At 46.7% G+C, this 22,916-nt stretch overlaps 1 protein-coding gene across 1 annotated transcript; it reads right to left on the reverse strand.

Annotated features, from left to right (window-relative positions):
- Nucleotides 1-1,808: 1,808 nt before the first annotated feature.
- On the reverse strand, nt 1,809-21,082 carry smad7 (SMAD family member 7). Its single transcript, XM_062553928.1, has 4 exons — nt 19,544-21,082; nt 18,461-18,514; nt 13,901-13,972; nt 1,809-2,699 (listed from the first exon to the last, which is right to left on the reverse strand). Exons 1-4 carry the CDS (start codon nt 20,007-20,009, stop codon nt 2,161-2,163), a joined length of 1,131 nt encoding a protein of 376 aa, XP_062409912.1. The 5' UTR covers nt 20,010-21,082; the 3' UTR covers nt 1,809-2,160.
- Between the last annotated feature and the right edge of the window lie 1,834 nt (nt 21,083-22,916).

Below are 22,916 nucleotides of genomic sequence, written 5' to 3' on the forward strand. Positions count from 1 at the left end.
TTGAGGTCATGGCATTTGCCTGCGCTTCCAGGTCAACATTTGCAGGGAGCAAGGATTATTGCAGGCTGGGCTTCTCCCTGACACTAATGCTTCTGAATATACTTCACTGGTCATTCAGAGAGAGAGAGAGAGAAGAGGGGGAGGGGAAAGAGAGAGAGAGAGAGAGAGAGAGAGAGAGAGAGAGAGACATGGGACACATATCTGATGTGGCTCCTATAACTCTACTGCTCCTATATAACTCTAGTAAAAGATAGATGGCTTAACTGCGAGCGGCAGTCCCCACAGCCTGTGAGCATGTGCTTGCAGTGGCAGTGGGGGGAGCTATCGGAAACTGGGCCTTGAGAATGTAGGTCTCCCCTCGGCCAGAGTGGCCAAAGCAGGCTTACTGCAGTAATCCTCTCAGCAGACGTCCATATAACGGATGACAGGAGGAGGCGCAAGGGCAGTCTAGACGGGGCCAGAGTGTGTCAGTGGTGGGCGGGCCCTCACAGCGAGCTGCCAGCCTGTGCCCTCCAGAGATGGCGAGCAGTGACGGATGGTGCCATTCTTCCCGTGCCCCGACAGGGTCGGATTTTGCAATAATGATGACAGAGTCACCTCTAAATGATTTGTGTTTATAGTCTTTTTTTGAGCGTGCTACCAAAGACTTGTTATTGTGTTGTTGTTATGCAGAATCCTGGGAGAGTACACTTATAGCACAAATAAAAACCTTGCCTGGTTATGGCCATTGGGTAACACACTGGTGCTGCTAGCATGTGCTCCTGTTATCAGGCAGATCCACCCTTTGGCTGTGAGTCATATCCCTGTTGACTAGAGGGAGGACAGACAGGCGGGATTCTACGAGCTGTTTGTTTACAGCCTAAGTAAAGGCTTAAGTGCATTTCAAAATGTCTACATTCACACTAAATTGATCCATACATGCGCACATATGCGTTTGAGTCTCCACAGTATAGTTTTGCTCTTGTGGACATGTTTCTCAGCACACAATCCCAATCACTCAATCACAGCGTTTGAAATAATATCTCTACGTCATGTAAATTTACAGCAAACACGGGTTTTTAGAGGTAAATATTTTGGTGCCCTTCATAACCTTTTATATTACCACCTTAAAATACAATTGGTGGTCATCCAATTGGATGTGATTTGCTAAAAGATTAAATAAACCTGTGAAATAACGAAATAAACTCTAGTCATTTTGGTATTGGTCTGCATATCATCCTAGTGACAACATTTGCGTTATTGTGTGTGTGTGAACCCAAACACAGCCACGTCCACTTATATATACCCTTTAAGGACAGGCATCTGTATTATTTTATTAGATCATATTAATGAATTGTTTTAACTAATTTATTTAATTCAAATTATTTCAATAAAATACTGTATATAAAAATACTCAGTATATGAAAGTCTAATTATTTACAAATCTGAACACATCATTTGAGCATCCCATAGCATATTCCATTCTGTTTGATTAGTTATGCACATATTTTCTGTGCACAGTAGTGGCACTGCTTTGAAATGTTCTTACACACATACCGTAATGCATCAGTTATGAAAATGCTAAGTGATTCAAAGAACTTAAGAACTTCTGCATCCATTTCATCATACTGATGCATTGCACTGGAAGTACCCACTATTCATATTGGCCATGACACATTAATCATAATTAATATCATTCTAGTACCTCAATGAAGAACCTTTTGGCTAAAGCAAGGAGCTGAACCATACAAAGCGTAAATACAGCACAGTGTAAAAAATGCTCATATGCAGTAATAAAGAGGAAAGAAAGACACAACTGAATACTAACATTCATTTAGTATTTTTTTAATCTTGGCATCTTCTTTGTCTCCATTTATATTAAAGCAAAGTGCATCTCTTGTTTTTCTCATTAACACATTGCACAATACATAAATAATGATGCATATAAAACGTCTTCATATTTACAAGTAATAATATATTTATATATAACATAAAATACATTTTAGCTTTATTTCACTTAATTAAATCTTAGTCATTTATTAAAGTCGTTATTGGGTGTGGGGGTGTTTTTAAAACATCTTCTCGTGAATGTCTCTTTTAAAATAAAGATCAGAAAAATGGGGTTCGGGCTCGCCCATGTCCATGGCCAAGAGGGGAGTGAGAGGGGGGGGGGGCTTGCTGCTATCGCGTGTTGAAAATCACTTCCAGCCAGCAGGGGCAGCTACTGATGAACTGTCTCGTGTAGCATTGTCCCCAGCCCTTGACAAAGCTGATCTGTACAGTGAAGCCTGTGCGTGGCTGTTGTGTGAACTCATGGTCATTGGGCCTCTGCAGGCTGTACGCCTTCTCAAAGTCAAAGGCCTTGATGGAGAAGCCGGGGAACACCTTGTGCACCAGCAGCGTCCGCGAGTCAGGATTGTCCAGTGTGGCCGACTTGATGAAGATGGGGTAGCAGCTGCGGTTGTACACCCACACGCCGTCCTGCTCGCGCGTCAGCTGGATGCCGTAGCCGATCTTGCTGCGCACCATCTGCACCAGCTGACTCTTGTTGTCGGAGCAGAGCTGGCCCAGGCAGAAGCCGTTCCCCTGAGGTAGGTCATAGAAGATGTCCAGGGAGGGCTCCTGGACCGAGTAGAGGCGTCCGACGCGAGTCTTCTCCTCCCAGTACGCAACCACGCACCAGTGGGCTTGCTCGCCCGACTCCTGAAGAGCTTGGGAATCTGCAGGGACAAGGGAACAGAAGCGGAGAGAGGTGGTTAGAACTCTGGACTAACAAGAGTACGGATAAACATCTGACATGAGCCTGTTGACAGTACTGTGCTTTAGAGAGAGCCATGAGACCACACACACATGAAACGCCCCCATCAACTGCCTTGTGTGTAAGTGTCATCTGACCGTACGGCCACGCTGTAATCAGAGCAAATGCAGAAATATGTTTCCTCCGTATTTGCCAAATACCAACTGCATCCCTAATTTCGCTATCCAAGAGAAAGTACACAAGAATTTCTGGAATTTGCACAAGAAAAGCAGTTGAAGACAGGGGAAGCCAAATAGCCCTGCAGCACTGTTTACATAAGCATTAATGCTTATCTTCTGTCTGGCTTTTTTATTTTCGTTGTAGGCTGTCTAACAATGTTCTGACGTCAAGAGCCCTATAAATCTGTCCAAATCATTGTTTATGGCAGGTTGACTCATTCAGCTACAGGAAATTATAAGTAACAGTTTTAATGTTTGAAATAGAGGAAGAAGGAAATTATTTTTAAAGGTATAAAAGATTGTCTTCCTCAAGTTTGGAGGGCATCCAAGAGACGTGAAAAGAGCAGCGGCCATCATCTCTTCATAACAGGATGGCTGGAGAGACACTAAGAGCTTTGCTGGGTAGGAACTAGCGCTCTACAGAATCACCATCGTTCACTGCAGAAAAAAGGCTGCTTTTTCAACGGGAAAAAAGCTAAATTGCAAAGCTAACTCACACAGACTTTGCTTCCAGAACACGAAAACACACATACGCAAAGTTCATACGTGTCTGTGGGTGTGTGTATGTCTGTCCCCTACATGTGCGTCCATTCCAGGCTTTCACACATGTGATGAGAGGCAAGTTTGTAACACACAGCGCTCAGTTCATGTGTCTCCCTGAGTGGAGTGGTGGCTCCAATTTCCTCCCCCCTGAACGCGCCTCCTGTCTCCCTCCATATCTCAATCCCACAAAAATCTGCCTCCAAGCCTCCCTACACGGGAAGGGCGGGGGGAGGCAGCCAACGAGGCACAGAGCGAGACTGAGGGGGTGAGGAGCGCAGAGGGAGAGAGGGAAAAACAGAAAAACCGGGGCCAAGAGGACAAAAAAGAAAAGAATGAAACAGAAGAAAAAGGCACTTTTACTGCTCCACTTTTGCATCTTAACTTCCTCCCTCAAAACGCTAAGCTCTTCTCTGGAGTTTAATGCGACGGTGGCCTTAATAACAATAGCAAAAGGAATCAGATCAGATCGCGCTTAAACTCAGCAGTATCCTCTGCTAGAAAAAAAACGAGAGGATAGAGTGTGGAGAAAATAGAGACGCTTGAAAGGGGAAGAGCCAGGATTGGGTTAACAGAGAAAAGCGGAGAGGAAAAAATATCCCAGAAGCCTTCAGTCATTTGGGCTCTCTTCGTCCCTCCTTCCCCCTCCCTCGCTCCCTCTTTCATCTTTTTGGGACAGAGAGTGTACCCAGTAATTTGGAAGGCCTCGTCAGAGGAAACTGTACATTTATGTTAATTGTGCAGTATCTCAGCCAGTCTCTTATGACTGCGAGGGCCTGTTATTAGCTCAGGACCCAGCCTTCATTAGAAGGTGAAAAAAGCTAGACAACATGGGAGGGGGGGAATTCTTTCTATAAAACAAGGGGCAGTTCATTCCCTTTGAAGTCAGCCAATCTGGGGCTGAAGGAATTATCGTAAATCCTTCTCCTACCAGCACTACTAGGACAAAGTTTTTGTTCATGTGTTTGAGTTTACAACAGAAGACCACAGAGAAAGAAAAAAACAACAAAAAGGGGGGAAAAAATAAAAACAAAAAAAAAACACAGGGAGATTGAAGACAGCAGCGAAATGCTCACAAAAGACTCTATTGCTCTCTCTCTCCTTCTCTCTCATTCTTTCTCTTTTTTACCTAGGCGCTGTTCCCTGCTTCTTTGCTTCCTGAATAGAGCTGAGGGAGGGAGGGAGGGAGGGAGGGAGGAAGGGAGGAGGGAGACAGAGCCTTGGCGTCTGGGGTCATTATCCGGCTGCCTGTCTGGGCCTGTCATGGCAGCCTGAAACCACTGAGGTATTCATCAGGCAGCTTAGTACCCTCTCAAAGTGGAGGGGGCCTGGGCACTCTACAACACTACTGCCGCCGCCCCCTCCTCCCCTCATGCATTCTCTCCCTCTTCCTACTTTACTCTCTCTCTCTGGCTTTGTGGATTTCTGACACGTAATAATTATAGCTGGTCCTGGGTCAGTTTGTGAGGACAGAGGCTAACCTAGAAAAGCTTGTAAACATCTCACGAGGCTTTTGATTGGCTCAGTGGCACGCTGACCAGACCGATCAGCTCTGGCTGTGAGCATCGCCGGGTCACTGTCCTGTCTCTTGCTCTTCCGTTGCCGTGACGGCACAGCTGACAGGCTATTTTAGCCTCACTGGCCGCCAGCTCGCTCTGACGACAGCAGGGGCTGGACTGCATACCAGAGTAACAGCGTTAGATAAGATCATTACTGCCAGCCAGGACAACAGCTAGCATTATAGAGGAGCTAAAGCTTAGCACATGCTAACTCTGCACCATAGCACTGCTCGGGCTGCTCTCGCTGGTGTACAAAGCCCTGAGCTGACGTACAAATGCATTCCATGTCCTTTGAAAAGCAGAAGCATTACAAACGTGCTTATAGAAAGGCAAGAGGAGGCTGTGACTGCTGTTTCTGTGTGCCTGTGTGGAACAGTCCACGTCACGAGTTCACACGCTGGTGGGATGACCTCCATCTCTCTGGGCACATCACAGCTCCAGCTCCAGAAGGCTGCCCAGAGAGGCATGCGTTCACAGCTTGTTCTGACAACCAGCGAGCCCACAGCAAACAGAGACTAGCAGCACACACACACACACACACACACACACACACACAGAGGCACGTGTGTGGCTGTCTGGACCCTCTTGGATAGGAGCAAAGGCACATCTGGGTGAAGCAAGTCTGTGGATATTTGCCATTTCTCTTTTTGCAAGGCACACAGAACCTGATCAGGCATGCACTAGTGACTGCATCTATTAAATACATGGCTTTACATACAAAATAGGCCATCAGCCATTTTACACTTGTGTGGTGCACGTGTTTGTATGAGGTAAATGATTCTGTGTTTTGTGTGTGTGTGTGTTTGTGTATGTGTGTGTGTGTGTGTGTGTGTGTGTGCACGCACGCAGCGACATTGGAGGGCGACCGGTGTCCTCGTGTTGCAGACTCTATTTCGGTGCGGCTGCACCGCCTGGCTGTCACCGTGTCAGACGGGGTGACACAGCGGCCAAGCGTGCGTCCGCCCCGGTGTCGCCACACACGCACGCACACACACACACACACACACACACACACACACACACACACACACAGACAGGCCCCACTGTGACTGGGCCCATGAGTTACGGCCTGTCTCCGCGGCTGGTCACTGTTCTCAGGTAGCCGCTAAGAGTGCGGAGGGGACATCCTGCGTCCCACTGCTGTCTATTTACCTCCCTCTAAACTGGGCTCCACTCCACTCACTTCCACACTGCTGCTTTTAATCCGCTGCTTTCCATGTCTCCAAAAGAGTAGTAATCCCCTTGGCTACAGACGGGCTCCTTTTCTGTTCCCCTTTTCTTCTGTGTGTGTGTGCTGCTCAGATTGTCCATAGGCCATTAAGAGACGGAAATAAACTTGTGGAACAAATTTGGTGTGTTTGTGCATGGAGTTGCTTGGACATGGGTGGACATGGAAATCCATTTGTGCTCTCTTCTCACATTTTCTTACTTGGCCCCTGATAGCTTCAGCTTGATGGAACTGATATTCGGACTATTTTACCAGTCTGAAAAGTTTACATAGTGCCGTTTAAAAAAAAAAAAAAAAAAAAAAAAACCAAACAAACAAGCCAGACAAAATTGGATCTGTTGGTTTTTAGTCTTCATTTGTAGTCATTTCTGAGAGCCCTACTCATGAGAAAGTGCTGGACACACGAGCTCCAGGTAACACAGAGTGCAAAAGTAACGTCTGGATTTCAAACGAATCCCCTGAACAATCTGAGGCATTTAGATCCATTCCAGCAGGAAGCCTGCCTGCCCTTTCCACCCCCCTGCCAAGAGGCTTGCCTTGTAATGGCTCCTGTCTTTATGAGTTGTGTCCACGCAAGCTGAGACTATTGGGCTTAGGAGGGTGAGGAGAGAGAGAGAGGGAGGGAGGGAGAGAGAGGGAGAGAGAGGGAGGGGGAGAGAGAATGAGAGAGAAGAGGAAAGGGAGGGGGAGGGTTGGAGGAGTCGGTTCAGTGGCGCAGGACTGGAGACAGCAAGCAGTCTGGAAAAGTTAATGATTACTTCTGTCTGACTCCATACTCTGGATCGTTACTATTCCTGGACGTCACACACACACACACACACACACACACAGGCATAAAGTGTGCACACACACACTAGGGGAAACACACATGCACATACAAAGGAATTTTTGTTCCTGTTCCATTTGCTCTAACTCTGAGCACATGTAATGTAAACTAGCAAAAACGGGGTAAAGAAGAAAAAAATTCAAAGTTCCTCTAGTATTGATCTGGTTGGACCTGACCGGTGGAGATTGTGTGTGTGTGTGTGTGTGTTCCAGTGTGTGTCAAATTGAGGGTGGGGTGCCGTGGGGGAGGGGGGGTTAAGGTTTACTGCTGTGCTGTGACTCCAGGTTCCCCTCCCCCTGGATGAGTGCAGTATGTCCTAATGGCCCCTGTCTCGGCGGCAGACACACGGGAGGCTCCGTGTCGTTGTCCACGGCCCTGCACCCTCTTCACGCTGGGGCACGTCTGCTCACAGGGGTCAGGGGTCACAGCAGACGCAGATGCCTTTTGTTCCCTCCACATCTCCTGCCCAACTCCAACAAAGGAGCAAACAACCTCATACTCGCACCAGACCACACAGTTCAAACAATGTCTCCCTCTCAAACAAGACTATTTATCAACATTTAAGCCACACACACACACACACACACACACACACACACACACACACACACACACACACACACACACACACACACACACACACACACACACACACACACACACACACACACACACACACACACACACACACACACACACACACACACACACACACACACACACACACTCTCTCTAAGACTAATGTGCTGGTTGCTGAAAATTCTTGCTCCCGGAGATTCCATGAAAACCCCACTCTTTCCCAACTCTCCAGTCTATTAGATAGGAGTGCTGAGCTCAAGTCATGGGGGTTGGGCACACAACACCTGTCACTCTTAATTACTAGTCTATGACTTCTAACAACAGCAATCACTGCGGTGTTCCAACCTTACGTTGAGATAGCAGGGCAAGAGGACTGTGGCACATTCCCCTCTCTCTTCTAATAACTACTGCTCAAGACATTCTCCAACTCCTAGTGAGAGCTAACAGCCACGGTTGGTAGATGTGTGTGTTTGGATGAGATGAGAGTGAGAGGGAGGAAGACAGAGAGAGAGAGAGAGCTGGAGAGAGAGAAAGAGAACTGGCAAGAGAGATTTAGTGACAGAGTGGCTTTGTTTTCCGAGCTCTGTCTCCGTAGGATGCCCGTCTGAGGGAAGCCAGTTAATAAAGGAAATTGCCAATTAGGGAAAGGGCATTACATAAGGGAAAGATGTTGTCCTGTCCACCTCCCTCCTCGCCGGGAACTCCAAACACACTTCAATCACAGGAAAGCCACACATAAGGAGGAAATAGTTGACTGCCCCCCTCCCTTATTTACAGATAAACAAAACTTAACCATGACAATGTAATGCCTACAATCTTAGACATTTAATGCAGCCACCGCTGAACAATCTCAAACACCGTCAACATCACAAGCTTTGGGACGATTGTCCACAGACAGAGGTGCACATAATGGCACAAGTCTTGGATGCAGGTGGAATATCTAGTTTTGCATGGGGGGAGTTTGCTAGCCCTCCCCCTCAGGCTGCCCTGTTGTCTCCAGTGGCCGGACATCCTGGTCCTCCTATCCCTTCTTCAGCCCCCCACGACCGACTGGACATCTCCGCTACCAACCAGTGGTAGCCAAGGCTGATGTCATCAACGTCGATGACCCCTCGGTGGCCTGTCCAGTGAGCCTCGCTGCCGAGTGGCCCGCGCCACCAGCGGAACAAGCGCTCGCATTGTTCCTCGTCCAGGATGTCAGGGATCTCCGTGGGAACCGTGCGGCTCGCTCCAGTCCAGGCAACAAGTCAGGCGAGTCGCCTTTGGGCCCCTCTCATCCACAGGGCTCTTGGTTTAAGCTTTTATTTTGATATTAATTATCGCTGGCTAGCCCGCACAGCCACAAATCTCTCATCTGACAGGCATGGCACATTTGGTGCCAGACAGATGGCAGGAGCTGATGATGATGATGATGCCAATGATGATAATGATGATGATGATGATGTAACAGTGATAAAGTGCCACCTTGATAAAGGCTCCCTCTGAGTTACACAGATCACACACACACACGCACACACACACACACACACCAGACTGGGAATGTTCGCCTCTCTGGCTCTCCCTTTTGATCAGCCTCATACAATGGCTTATGTGAAAAGCTGCTGCCTTACAGGGCCAGGGCTAAACAATGACCATCTTGTTCTGGGCCTCCCACTAACACAGTGAGCTGAAGGCCCACCCTCCTCTCTCCTGATAGGTACAGGCCCCATCAGCCCCGGCCTTCCCTCCAGAGCTGCCGTTGAGCTGGAGGGAGGAAGTGATGAGGGTTATCCATATTGTTGTGGTTGTGGAGAAGGCCTCACAGGGAGCTTGGCTGTTTGATTTCCTGAGGGCCCATCTCATCTCTGTCTCCCCCTCCCACTCTCATATGAGCCTCGGGCTTCTGAGAAATGCCTGGCTTCTCAGTGCTGGAGTTTTCAGTGAGACTTTTTTTTTTATAAAATGTCCTCCACTCCTTCTTTTTCTCTCTGTGCTGTTTTTCCAGATTCATGCAACATAATGACACTGGGTGGGGAGCCGTGGCTGGCCAAAACCAAAATTAACTCCCCGCCAACTGCCTCCTTGGCTGCAGATTTTTGGAGAGGAAGTAGGGAGTAATGAAAGATCCTTGCTCAAGTCAACTGAGCAACAGGGCTGCTATGAAATTACAGGGAACTGCCTCTGACCCTGCCTTCTTCCCCTCCGAGGAAGAAAAACAAAAAGGGAAAAGCAGTTTGGGTTTTGCGAGGCAGAGCTGGAATGCCGGATTGATCAGGCTTTTCTAAAGCTGCAGCAGAATCTCGGGAGCTCTCTGAAAACCCTTTAGTAAAGCCTCACTCGAGTGTTTGCTTTCCGCTCCGAGGAGGCCACCGTTGCCTCCCTGCGCAGGGCCTTTTCCTAAAAGACATGATGTCATTTCCTGTGCTGCCCTTTCCTTTTTTGCTAACCCAAACAAGCGAGGAATGCACTGGGGTTGGGGGTAGCGGAGGTGCTAAGCTGGTGGCATTCAGTCTTGCTGTTTTTCACCTCTCATTATGGGGCCTTTAGGAGACTGATTGAGACATTGGGAACTGATGGGCAAGACCTCTGTGCACTTGTAGAGTCTGTGCTGTACAGATCTGCACTGATGCCGTTTGCTATCTGTCCCCATGCAAAAGAGGAGCACCAGAGAGAGCAGCCCCATGTACAGACTAGTTGGTACATTCCCAGGAGACTGGACAGATAGTAGCCCCGGCTAGCTGCCCCCACTATGGCGGCGCGCTGGTTTAATAATACACCTCTGCCTAAATTTACCCTGGGGGAGGAAGCGCCTCTGTGACAGTGGGCCGTGGGCCAGCCCCTGTGTGGGTCACCTGATCCCCTCTGAGGGCCAGGGTACAAGTCTGTCCGTGCTGCCTGGACAGATCCGCTTACGCTGGCACTCCATGGCTGCTGGCATGCCACCTTCAGCTCTCCCGCCCCCCCAGCTGCCCATCCAATACATGCACCTCACACACACATCCTGACAGCCACATATACATCTACATTCACTGGGTACCATACACACAACTATTGTTTGACGCAACATATTTCCAATAACGCAACACTAGCAAGTAAGCTTAAAGCATCAACAAACCAGCAAAATCTGAACAGTTAAGTAAAATATGATTAATTTAATCTTAAAGGGCTCTCAACTAAATAAAATAAGGCCAAGCACACCGACAATTCATTCCTCTGCAAAAGAAAAAAGGGAAACACAAGCACTCCCTCACACACAATGTATCAAGAGTACCACAACTAATGGCTGACATGTAAAAGCAAACACATCCTGATCTGAGTACGCAAACATCTCAAATCCCAAGACACCCGTAAAACTCCACAGATCTCTGGGCCTAATCTGGGCCTTGGTGCTAGTCTCATCTCCCTGCCAGAGGAGAGAGGCCCTGCCAGGAAGGCTGCTTGGATGGGATGGGACAGGACCTGCACTGGGGCAACGGGGGCCAAGAGCTACACAGGCCCGCCAAGCACACGGCCCCGGCCAGGCCTCGGAGCTCTGCCCCGGTCACATGGATGACGAGAGAGAGGGAGAGAGAGAGAGGGAGGGAGGGAGTAGAGAGAGAAGGAGAGAAGGAGAGAGAGAGAGAGAGAGGGAGAGAGGGAGAGAGAGAAGAGCTCCAGCACTCCCAGTCTGGCAGGCAGCCTAGTTTGCATGTCCACTCATCGCTGTCATAGCGAGGTTAACTCTTAATAACACCCAACCTTTCAGGACAAACAGACGTCCGTCCCCAACAACAAATAATCCCTGGCTGGCTGGACGGCTGGCTGGACGGCTGGCTGGACGGCGGCCCTTCTGCATTCCCCCCTGAGGCAGCGCAGGGCCAGGTGCCCAGTGCACCAAAGCGCTCTATTGTGAGCCTGTTTGTTTTTATCCTTGGCTGTTTACTTTCTCATGTCAGCCAGCTTTATGGAGAATCCCTGCCAAAATATTGATCATTTTGCTGCCAAAAAGTTTTCCTTTTTCAACATTAACAGGTAAACTGTGCTAAAGGAGCTATGATTACAGTCAGTTTGATTATTTAATTAATAGTCACCGAATCTGTTATTTTTGCTTTATAGAAGGGCAAACATTCTCCATGCTCTTTTATTTGCTGTACGTGGCCAGTGGAAAATCAGAGCCTTGTTTAGTGTAGCTGGTATTTTCCACTAGACAACACAACAACAACGTCTTACACAAACACCCACAGAAAACACACAAACACACACTTCACCAATAAAATGTAATAACAGTTTGTTTGTTCAGAAGCAGTCCAGGTTTGGTAGAGAAAAAAGTGAATCTGTTTTGCCAAATAGTATGTAATCAATTCAGAGGCATAAAACCTTTTGCATGTTTGAACATTGTTAAGTCTGTCATTAAGAATGTATTTAATAGATTTCCAGCATGTGTATTGAGACGCAATGCCCCCTCTCCCTCTCCTTTCTCTCTCTCTCCCTCTCTCTCCTGCTCTCTCCCTCTCCCCTCCTCTTTTCCTGGGTAAATATGTCTGGAGCACAACATAAAAAGGGCAGAGTGAGTGAATTAAAAGGTCAACACGGTGCCTCCAGGAGGAGCATGTTTCTTTTGTGCGGGCCCCGGAGGGATTGAAGTTTTCTTCCCTTGCCAGAGAAATCAAGTCCTTGGCTCCAGGCACACGGGGCCTCTCTCTCCCTTCCACTCACTGCGTCCCATTCACTGGGGCTCAGCACCACACAGAACCCGCCAGGAAGGAAAACAGGGGAGGGGGAGTATGCATGCCTCGGGGGAAGGAGGGAGGGGGAACAGGGGAGGAGGGAGAAAGAGAGAGAGAGAGAGAGCGCAATAAGGAAAGGAGAGGAGGAGGAAGGGGGGGTTGACTCCAGTCTACGATTTCACAGTTTGTGCGGGGTCTAAAATGTGTGTTTGGTTAATGCTGCAGACTTCTGAGGCTGGCTGGGTCCGGGGCGGGGTGGGCCAGCGCTGGGTTAATGCCTGCAGACTTTATTTATGTGGTGCACAGCCAGCTCCACAGCACCCAGCGCGCACAGCCCACACAAAAGAGCCCCGAGACAAACGCTCAGGCACCGCCACAAACAAATAATAATCCTAGCGTCCAGAGGAGAAGAATACCTAGAGAGAACATCCAACCCGTAAATCCTGCTGGATATAAAGCCTTGCGTGAGTGTGTGTGTGTGTGTGTCTCTCTCTTTCTCTCTGTGTGTGTGCGAGAGAGAGAGGCCTGACTTGTGGACTTTGAAGTTATTTCAATGGCGTGGATGAATGGTGTTAATGCATCAATGCTGCTGGAACAATGCACCCATGATCACGGAGGTCGTATACAGAGCCCTGGTCCACTCTAACCCTTATCCCCACCCCTACCCTCGCACAGAGGAGCAGAAATGGGCAAGCCACACCAACGGACCCCGAGAACTCCTTTAAAGTCTCTGTAATGAGAAACATCTGCATGAGAGTACTGAGCGGAGAGAGCGGACGAAAAAGTGAATTCTCCATTTTTCCTTTTTTCCCCCTCTTCCTTTTCCCCCACTTGTAAGCCCTTTACTACCCAGCCACGTCCATAAACACCATCCTATCCACTTGCCTGTAGATGGGAGGCAGCGCTGAGCTCCACTGATAGAGGTGGAACAGCACGAGGCAGGCCATTACCAACAATAACCATGTACCAAGTTACTCTGCAGCCCCATTACAGCAGATAAAGCACGAGTAGGTGAATGACCACTAACAACCAATCCCTCTCTCTCACTCATACACACACACGCTAGCACACAAACCTTTGCACTCTGTTGCAGAGTTGAGGTTATGAAAACAAACACTTTTCAGGAAGAATGTCAAACCAGCCAAACATGGCAGACACAGACAGACATCTCATAACGCCTCTGACATATCTCTGTTGAAATAGGCCACAGCTACCAAGCCCACATGGGTTTCTTTATTTCATACTCGTTGGAATATCTTTCTGCTTCCTGCTTATAGTTCAAAAAGCAGTTCTTATTTATGGTATCAAACCTACCAACATGGTGGCAAAATGAAAGAAAAGTAGGTGGAGGAAGAACATTTTTTTTTTGCCAAGGCCCCTGACGAAACAAGTGAGGAGGTCTATAAACATGGCTCTCTGGAATACTACAGGGACAGAAGCCCCCCTTCCACAGCCTCTAGAGCATCACAGCGGGGCTGGGGGGAGGGGTGGGAGATGAAGAGATAAAGGGAGAAAAAGAGGGTCTTACCAGAGAACCCCACAGGGGCAGAGTAGACAGTTCCTCCAGTTTCAGTGGAAGCAGGCACAGAGTCTGGAGAATCTGCAGAGGAAGAGGAAAGGAGCAGTGAGCAGCTGCACGCCTGTCAATCACCACATGAAATCAATCCCTAATGAAGACAGTGGAATGACAGTCAATCCACTCGAAACTCCAAACATACACAGCGAAACCAGACACACGCTCATAAACACACAAACACACACACACACACACACACACAAAGAGAGAGAGAACACATTGAAATGAAAACTGTTTAAATGAAAAACAGAACACTAAAAAATGACACAGGGTTGAATTCTTACTGGCATTTCAGTTCTAGAAAAGCACTGGAGGACAGGAAGAGGCACATTAAATTCTCACTCAGTCACAAAGCTCAGAGACAAAACATTCAGCTTAGTCTCTTCCCAGACCCCATGGAATCCTGGGAGATTGCAGGAACAGACTCCATTAGGACTCTTCCGGGGCACGGAGGCCATATTGGCATAAATGACCAGCGCTGGCGGAGGCTTGGGCAGAATGAGAGTTCCCTTCCAAAACATTTTTTTTTTCAATAAATGAAGGCAATCATATTTTCCTTTTTCCCCTTTTCGCTGACAAAATACAGCCCAGAATAAACAAGTGGTTTTGAGGAAAAGATGGTTTGTGGAAAACATGTTGGTCCACACTTATTATCCCTGCGTGTCACCCCTAATAGGAATATACAGTTTAGCAGGATACACTCCATCAAACCAAAAACAATGAGGGAGACAGGAAATGGCTGCAGCCTTGAAAACTGTGTACAGTAAATTTTCTTAATGGCATGCTAGCAGACAGAGGAAACTCTCTCTCTCTCTCTCCCAGTTTAACCCTGTGCTTCCAGAGTCCCTTGTCACCAACAGGATGATTTTAGTGGACCACACAAGCGTGATGACATGAGGAGAGTGATCAAGGGACGCCAGCGGCATTCCGTCAAAAATGGGCCGTGTCTGCACATACTCGGCCCCTCTCTAATAACCACACATTCCATTCATGTGTCCGCTAACGTGGCCCTTTGCCTTCCAACACGGTCAACCAATCAGCTGACTCACACAAGCAGTCACTCTCAAGTAAGTGCAAATTAACAAGGTTGCGCCGTGCTTTCTGGCTGTTGAGGGGTTGGGACTTAAAGAGTCCTGGGTTCCAGCTCAGACATAGAGAGAGGAGAGAGAGAGAGAGAGAGAGAGAGAGAGAGAGAGAGAGAGAGAGAGAGAGAGAGAGAGAGAGAGAGAGAGAGAGAGAGAGAGGACAGCAGCTGAAAGGGTTCTGTGCTCTGAGCGATCCCTGTGCTGTGGTCGGACTAACGAGATGCATGGTCAAGTGCGAGCCTCTTTCAGGGCCTGCCAGGACAGGGCTGGTTTCCTGGGCATGGTTCACAAACCACAGGCTCGAGGTGCACTCTCCCAGCCAGGAAGCCCAGCGAGGACAACTTGGCCAGAGAGTGGAGCGAGGGAAGGATAGAGAGAAAGAGAGAAAAGAAGAAGGGAGCAGGAGAGAGAGGGGCAGAGAGAAATAGAGAGATATGAATGAGCCTAGAAAAAGAAAGAAAGGATGTGTGTGTATGTGAGAGAGAGAGAGAGAGAGAGAGAGAAAGCGTGAGAGGAAAGAAACATAGAGACAGGGCTTGGGCTTCAAACACTTCATTATTCATTTTCCAGGGAGCAAAAACAAATGGGCATTTTACGACAGCAGGCTTTGATACTGACCGTCTTTTGCCACACTGAGACAAACTGACACGTACCCTAACTTTCCTCTCAACCTTCTCTCACTCGCTCCGGCTCTGATCCCTCCTGCCTCCTCTCATTTAGAAAATCAAGCCTGAGAAATACTCTCCTCTTTGAAGTTCCTATTCAATTTTTTTGGGCTTCCTTAGCAAGAATGATTACATTATAAACTGCCAGGGGACTGGACTTTACTGTGACCGTCCCTCTATGCTCTATCTGGGAGCCTGCAGTGACGCGCGTCCACTCTCCCCGGCTGGGCCGAGGCAGACAGGCCTTCTGTGGTGCTGGAGCCACACTGTAAAAGGCTGCTCTGTTTCTCGCCGCCAGCGTCTTTAGGGGCTGCCTGACGTGGCAGCCAGCTCAGCTAGCGGACTGCTTTGCTCTTTGGTGCATGAGGATTCCTCCAAAAATACTTGTGCTCCTACCCCAAGCTGACCTCTGGCTCCTGTTGAAGCTGCTCTCCGTCAGGCTAACATTCAGCTCACACAAACAAGCTTTAGACAGAACTAAAACCACAAAGGATTTTTCATTACTTTTCACTGCTGCTTGCAAACCTGGGAGGTTAGCTCATAGCTAACACTGCCAGATAGCCTCTAACAAACAATTGAATCTAAACAGGATTTAAGTGGGTATGAATGTGTGACCTAACCTGGCACAGTGTGTGTGCAAAGCAACAATGGGCCATCTAAAACAGATCCTCCCAAAGAAAAAAAACATGTTTAAACAGACAGAGGCATATCACTTTGGCCATGTAAATTGCACTAATACTCAATCAACCAATTTACACTGAACCCCAGAGACCCTAACAGAATACCCTGGTCTTTGAGAGTTGGGATAGTTAAGGAAAAAATATCCATTTCTCTTTCTCCAATGAAGCAATTACGTCATTGTTGTTTGCTGTACAATGTGTTAATCCTAGGCACGTCTTCAGACTAGCAGTTTAAAATGATCAGCCAATGAACAGCCAACTGCTTTTGCATGTCAAACATTAGCCATTTAGAGACACAATGGACACAGGGAGTATGCAAAGTGGGGCTGCTGGGGTGCCTTTCCCCAACTCTGTAATCAGGAGTCCCAAGCAGACTGTGGCTGTGTGGCTTGCTTGTCCCAATAAGCTAGCCCTTTGCAGATACCTTCCATTGTTCTAAAAATATCTGCTCTTCCTTCCATCATCACACCCCCCTCACTCGTTTGCTCTCGGTGAATGATACACGCAGTGGTCTTCGAAGAATCACAGCTGTAGGGGCAAATGACTTCCTCCTGCCCTCTTTTGATGAAAGGCAACCACTCTCTCTTTCTGTGGGACTCATGTTGGATATTCCAAGGGCTTGTCATTGTTTCTACTCACTTACTCACTCTCTCTCTCTCTATTCTCTTTCTTTTTTCTCCCTGTGTCTTTTTCCTCAGTCCAAGACTGGACGACAACGAGGAATTTGGCAGGCACCTCCCATTCCTCACTGGGAGTTCCCTAAAAAGTCCTCCGGAGGAACTTTAAATGGTTAATGGGACATGCATCCTCACAGGGAAAAGCCTTCCAAACTATGTTTTCCTCCCAAGCACAAGTTCCCAAGTATTGACTTAAAACTTTCATGAAAGCTTTGTGAGTCATTTCAAGAGCCCTAATGTAGTCGTAGAAAACGTGAGTAGCAGCTCTCCTCAGAACATTACTTTGCACAAAGGTAAACATCATCAGTGCTGCCACAAAAAAACACAGCACAATCCTTCCCATAAAATCAAACCCTTCATATAACTTAAAATGTCAAACATAACTACATTAAATTCATTTAAGTCACTGCTGATATAGGCCTACAAAGCCTCGGGGGGAGGTTTCACTTTGAATCTGGTTAATGAGTAAGTAATAAAATATTTTTTTAGGCTGAAGGCTGAACTAGCAAAGTTTGGATGTTTCAAAATTCACTAAATAAATAAACGAGGGCTTCATGTGGAAACAGGGAATACCTAAAAAATGACAGGCCAACAGAGTTGTGGATAAACCTGTAATGCTCACTAATACCCATCGAAACATTTAGCATGAAGAGAGATAATTACCTGCCTACATGCCTGGGGAGAGACAGCAGACAGAAGGAAGACTCCCATAACGTCAGAGACATCTACAGATGAATTCCACAGATAAAACATGGCTCCAAAAATCTTAGTGCCTTTCCCCTGTGTGATTCACATTTCCAATTTCCTCCAAAGAGGCATGCCTCCCTCCTTCCGCCCTAATTGACCCCCCTCCCCCTTCACCACCACAATTACCACCTCACAGATCCCAAGTCCGAGCCCTGGTGCCAATGCTGTTTATCTGTTCTGCCAGGTCACCCCTCCAGCCAAAAGTTTGTGCAGACAACCACTCCAGAGCTGGAGCCAGGCTGGAGCTGGCCTCGGCCTTGGCTGCCATCCATTCTATTACAGAGTGCTGGCGGGCACACAGTATTCTGCCCACCATAAATCACAACATCTCAAGGAGGATCTCAGTCTGACACAAAACTGCTCCCAATACCTACAGCACCTCACATCAATCATCTCCACACCACTACATGGGGTGGCCAGTAACACATGAGCAATGCTTTCCATGAAACAGCTGAAAGCCATTATTACCATTTAAGTCTGATGTAAATATATTGTGTTTATTGTATATATATATGTGTGGGTTTTTTTAGATTTTCTGGAGTTGATTGTTTGCTTTCTTGTTTTACTCAAACTTCAAAACTGCTTAAATAGCCTTCACTCGAGGTGAAATATAAAACCTGTATTTTAAAATGTCTCTATTCATTAAAAAACGACTTACCAGGTGGTTTAAGAAAGTCCATTGGGTATCGGGAATAGGGAGGAGGGGGAGACTCTGAAAAAGAGCAGCAGAGAAAAGACAGACCATGAGAAAAGGGCGAAGATTGAGACTTATGATAACAGTTGGCATTCTTTCGGAACACTGTTTGTCTAAGCTGCGAGGGTTGGAGGCAGGGCGGAGAGGCGGCGATTGCCTTGATATTTAGCAGGGAGATAAACAAGGGAGCGCCTGGCGCCAGGCTCCCGGCCTATCTGCTGTACAGGCGGGGGGAGATACGGGTCTCTTTTGGCTGAGCTAAGGGAACTCTCTGGGTGATGAACACTAAAGCCTTCCTCGCATTCTGACAAAGCGCATCGAAAACACCTTCCGAAAAGAAGAGTTTTAAAATGCTGCTCCAAATCCTCTTTGGAAAACGATCCAAAACCATAACATATATATATTTTAAAAATGTTAGGCTATGGGTTACTAGGGTAAATTATGCCGCTTGTGTTATAAAATAAATGTACACACCACAACTTTGGTTGAAATTGTAAAACTTGACAGAACAATGTAGTCTACTACAATTCACAAACACATGTTTATTCAATCGCGTAGCCTATGTTTGTCAACGTGTTTACTGTAGTCTAATAATGCTATGCTGTGTTCGACTAGTAGCCTATTTGCATTAATATGGAAAAAACTCAATGGGATTCAAGACAGTAGGCCTGACTGAATACTAACTCAAATTGGCCTATAAAGCAACAACAATTCAGCCTATTTCATATCTGTTAATGGCATTTAAACCAAAGATTTAATGACTTAATTGGAAGGGAATTTAAGATTTAAAAAAATTGCCAAAGGTTGTGTCCCAGAAACTTTATGAAAGCTCTGTAGCCTACAATCATCAGGACATTGTAATAAGATGGTAGTAGGCCTATGCCTGTGATTGTTTAGGCTACAACATATTTCGTCTAAAATATAACCTCCAGCACATCTCAAAAGTAAGTTAGGCTATATTTAACAATCAATAGGTCTATAGATAAAACATGACAATGTTGTCACATTTTACACTTATTTCACACATCCTATGATGAATAAACTTACCAAGTTCACAAAGCCGGCTCATGTGGTGTGGATTGCAGCAGACGAGTTCTGGGTTTATTTTCCCATAGGATTCACAGCAAGAAAGCCTCTTTAGTTCCGAGGAATGCCTAAGGTCCGGCCACCTGAACACTTTGAAGAGCAGCAAAGGGAGGGAATAAGACTGTTGACCCAGTTTGGTGTCCACTTTGCCGGGTAAGAGAAGACAGGGGCTCCTGACACCCCCCTTCGACTCTACCGCCTGCAAGAGCACCTCCAATTGTTTTTCTTTAATTTTTTTCAGTATGGAATGGGTCAGTGCTTTCAGCTCAGCCTCTGTTCCGGGGTTAGATTTGGCAACCTTAGTGGATTTCCCCATGCAGCAGCCTCCGGAGCCATGCGCCCTGCTATCCGCCTCCCCGTCGCCTTCGACGGGTGCGCGGCTCCTCCAGAGTCGCCGGACGAGCCCCGATCGTTTGGTCCTGAACATGCGGGACGAAAAGAGGGTTTCCCGGCTAAAAAACGAGCATGATGTCCGCAAATCATGAAGATTCCGGGATCCGAATCCAGGCAGTGACAAGCAGCCTGAGACAATATTGTGAAAAAACTGAGAACTGGAGAAGCAAATACAATCTGTAGCATACGCCAGTCTTTTTTCTTCGAAAAACCTAGATGCAACTTATAAAATATTATTCTTTCTTAATTGTGTATAGGATGTTACACACGTAGGCTATGTTGATGTTCACCATGACACTGATTTTAAAAACTAAGAAGAAAGTATAGCCTACGCATTAAACGATGCTGTTTCGCTACAGAAATAATGACCGCTTTCATGAACGCGAACGGGTGAGCAGCATCGAGAATCTTTTCCTATGATTGGATGGTTAGGCTATATTCTACCTGTGAGAAAAGAAAATACAAAGTACGCCTAACAGTATATTCATACCATTCCTTCAACGGCTGAACATAACAGTTTGCTAAACATTTAACGTAGTCGGCTATAGGAAACCTAAGGTGGACCGACGAAAGTGTTTGGGCGCTGAGTTTAGGCAAAAAACCCAGACTGAAACCCATCCATGAAGGACAACCTCGTCCTGCTTTTCTTCCAAAATAATCCACACAATCCTTGATCCGATTGCAACATTAAAGGTCTAACAAAGCCTGTCGCCCGTCTCGTCTCCCTTGTCTTCCGAGCAGTATCCGTCGAAATCAGCGTTGGTCCTCCAAATTCAGTCGATTTGCAGTAGGTTCTGATGGAAAAAATAGCAATCTTCTAGATCCCCAAACGTAGGAGCAAATCTAGGATTTACTGATACCCTAAGAGGTCCCTCGCCACAGAAATCTGCCGGAGTTAAATAGTTGTGTCTCTTGAGCGTCTCGTGTCCGTTGAAGTGGTTTATGTTTCAAATATCCGTGTTTAAATTCTCAGTCAGACTATCTTTCAGCAGTTTTCCGTGTGTTTTGTCAGTTAACCTCTATTCAAACAGCGGCTCTCCGTGCTGGAGGAACATGCAAACGGAGCGGCTACAAAGAGCTGATGCGATCCTCACACAAGGTCTGAGAGTGACGCGAACTGCCCAAGTGCCCTTGCCTCTCTCTCGCTCGCTCTCTCTCCCCTATCACGTGGTTGTCTAGACACCCTGTCGCTTTAAAAAAAAAAAAAAAAAAAAGTGATTGTGTTGCGCAAACAAGAGATCAAGTAGCTTACTACCAGAGAAATGGCTTTGGAAAGAAAGTTGTATTTTTCTAACACCAATAATCAACTCTATTTTTTTTAAAAAAATCCCGGTGTAGTCTATACTAGTTTTACGCCCATTCTCGTCAATGTAAACTTTTCAGATTGTTTAGACCCAAAGTAGCTATAGGCTTAAGTCTATAGAGGTATTCAAATGTCCCTGTGTTTAATTTAGGTCCAAATGTCCAGTGATAAGATTTTAAGCTATACGTCGTGCAGACACGTATGGAAGATAACATTTTATACTATAATTTGTCTCCATGAAAACAGTTGGCTGGAATGTCTTCATTATTTCTTTCATAGGCTAATTCATTATTATTATTACTAATATTGTTACTATTATTCTTATTCTTATTGTTGTTGTTGTTATCAAAACAAATAGGCCAATAGCCTTCCATAACTCCGTGTAGGCCGCCTCGGCAGTCTACATGCAAGTCTCCCTAACGTTGGGTGAACTACTGCCGCCATCTGGCTGAACATAAGCTGGTTACCCCAGGCCTGGGAAACGAAAGCAGTAGCCTACGCCTCTGCTCCATTTCTATCAAGTCATTATCTCTATATAGCCTATAAATAAAAGAAACAAACAGGTGATAGTTGACCAACTCACCCTGCAATCTGACTAGGCTATAACAACACATTTAGATACAAATTAGGTCAACCACCTATTAATGGATAGCCTACTTAAATTATGTAAAAGGGGGAAACATTTAATTTAAAGATGCGTTTATCCAAACTCACTTGTTACGCGTATATTAGCTGTGGCCTAAATCTGTTTCAGTTGATTGATGGCTGATGTTTTTAATAGTGGCAGATATGTCATGTTTAAAAACCTCTGCAAAAAATGTTGGCAGTTTTTAAGACTTTACACGAAGAGAAATGTTGTCTTAGCCTACTTAAAAAGCATGGCGGTTATATTATAACGAACAGGCCAACTATCGGCCCTATCCATGTCCAAATACCTGCAAATGTAAATAGAGGGACTGCAACAAGAAATTGTCCAGTCTTCTGCTGAACTAAGTTATTGAAAGAGAAGGTAGGTTACGTGTCCCTTTAAAGCTGCCAGACAGGCTGTTGTGTTGGCGCAGAAGGCCACTGGAGCCTAATTGTGTCCTAGACAGTAGGAGAGACGCACTATGTTAATTTGGGTGCCAGTCAGCGTCGCTGCAGGGCAATGGGAAGGAAGGTAATGATGCCTGTGTGTGTGTGTGTGTGTGTGTGTGTGTGTGTGTGTGTGTGTGTGTGTGTGTGTGTGTGTGTGTGTGTGTGTGTGTGTGTGTGTGTGTGTGTGTGTGTGTGTGTGTGTGTGTGTGTGTGTGTGTGTTTGGGAGGCGCCTCCAGTCAATGGCTCAGCCCTATTGTTCGTAGATTCCCCACTGGCGCCGCACAAGAGCTTAGCTCACCGAGCAGACTTCGGCATTTTAAGGTAGTCTGGCAGCCATCACACGATGTTGTTGGCAGACGGTAGCTGAACTGCTTGCCGGCGCTGTGAAGTCAAGCTGTTGCTAAAGTTACAACATCACGAAGTTGCAGTGGTTTCATGCACATCGATTCCGACTGTTACCATGTGTTCTTCTTGCTTCGAAGTTAGAAACGGTGTTAGATATTAGGGGATCAGACCAATGAATCAAACAGCAGGCTAGTTTTACTCTTAAACAGTTTTTA

Source organism: Sardina pilchardus, chromosome 14 (genome assembly GCF_963854185.1).
Source record: "Sardina pilchardus chromosome 14, fSarPil1.1, whole genome shotgun sequence".
Lineage (NCBI taxonomy): Eukaryota > Metazoa > Chordata > Actinopteri > Clupeiformes > Clupeidae > Sardina > Sardina pilchardus.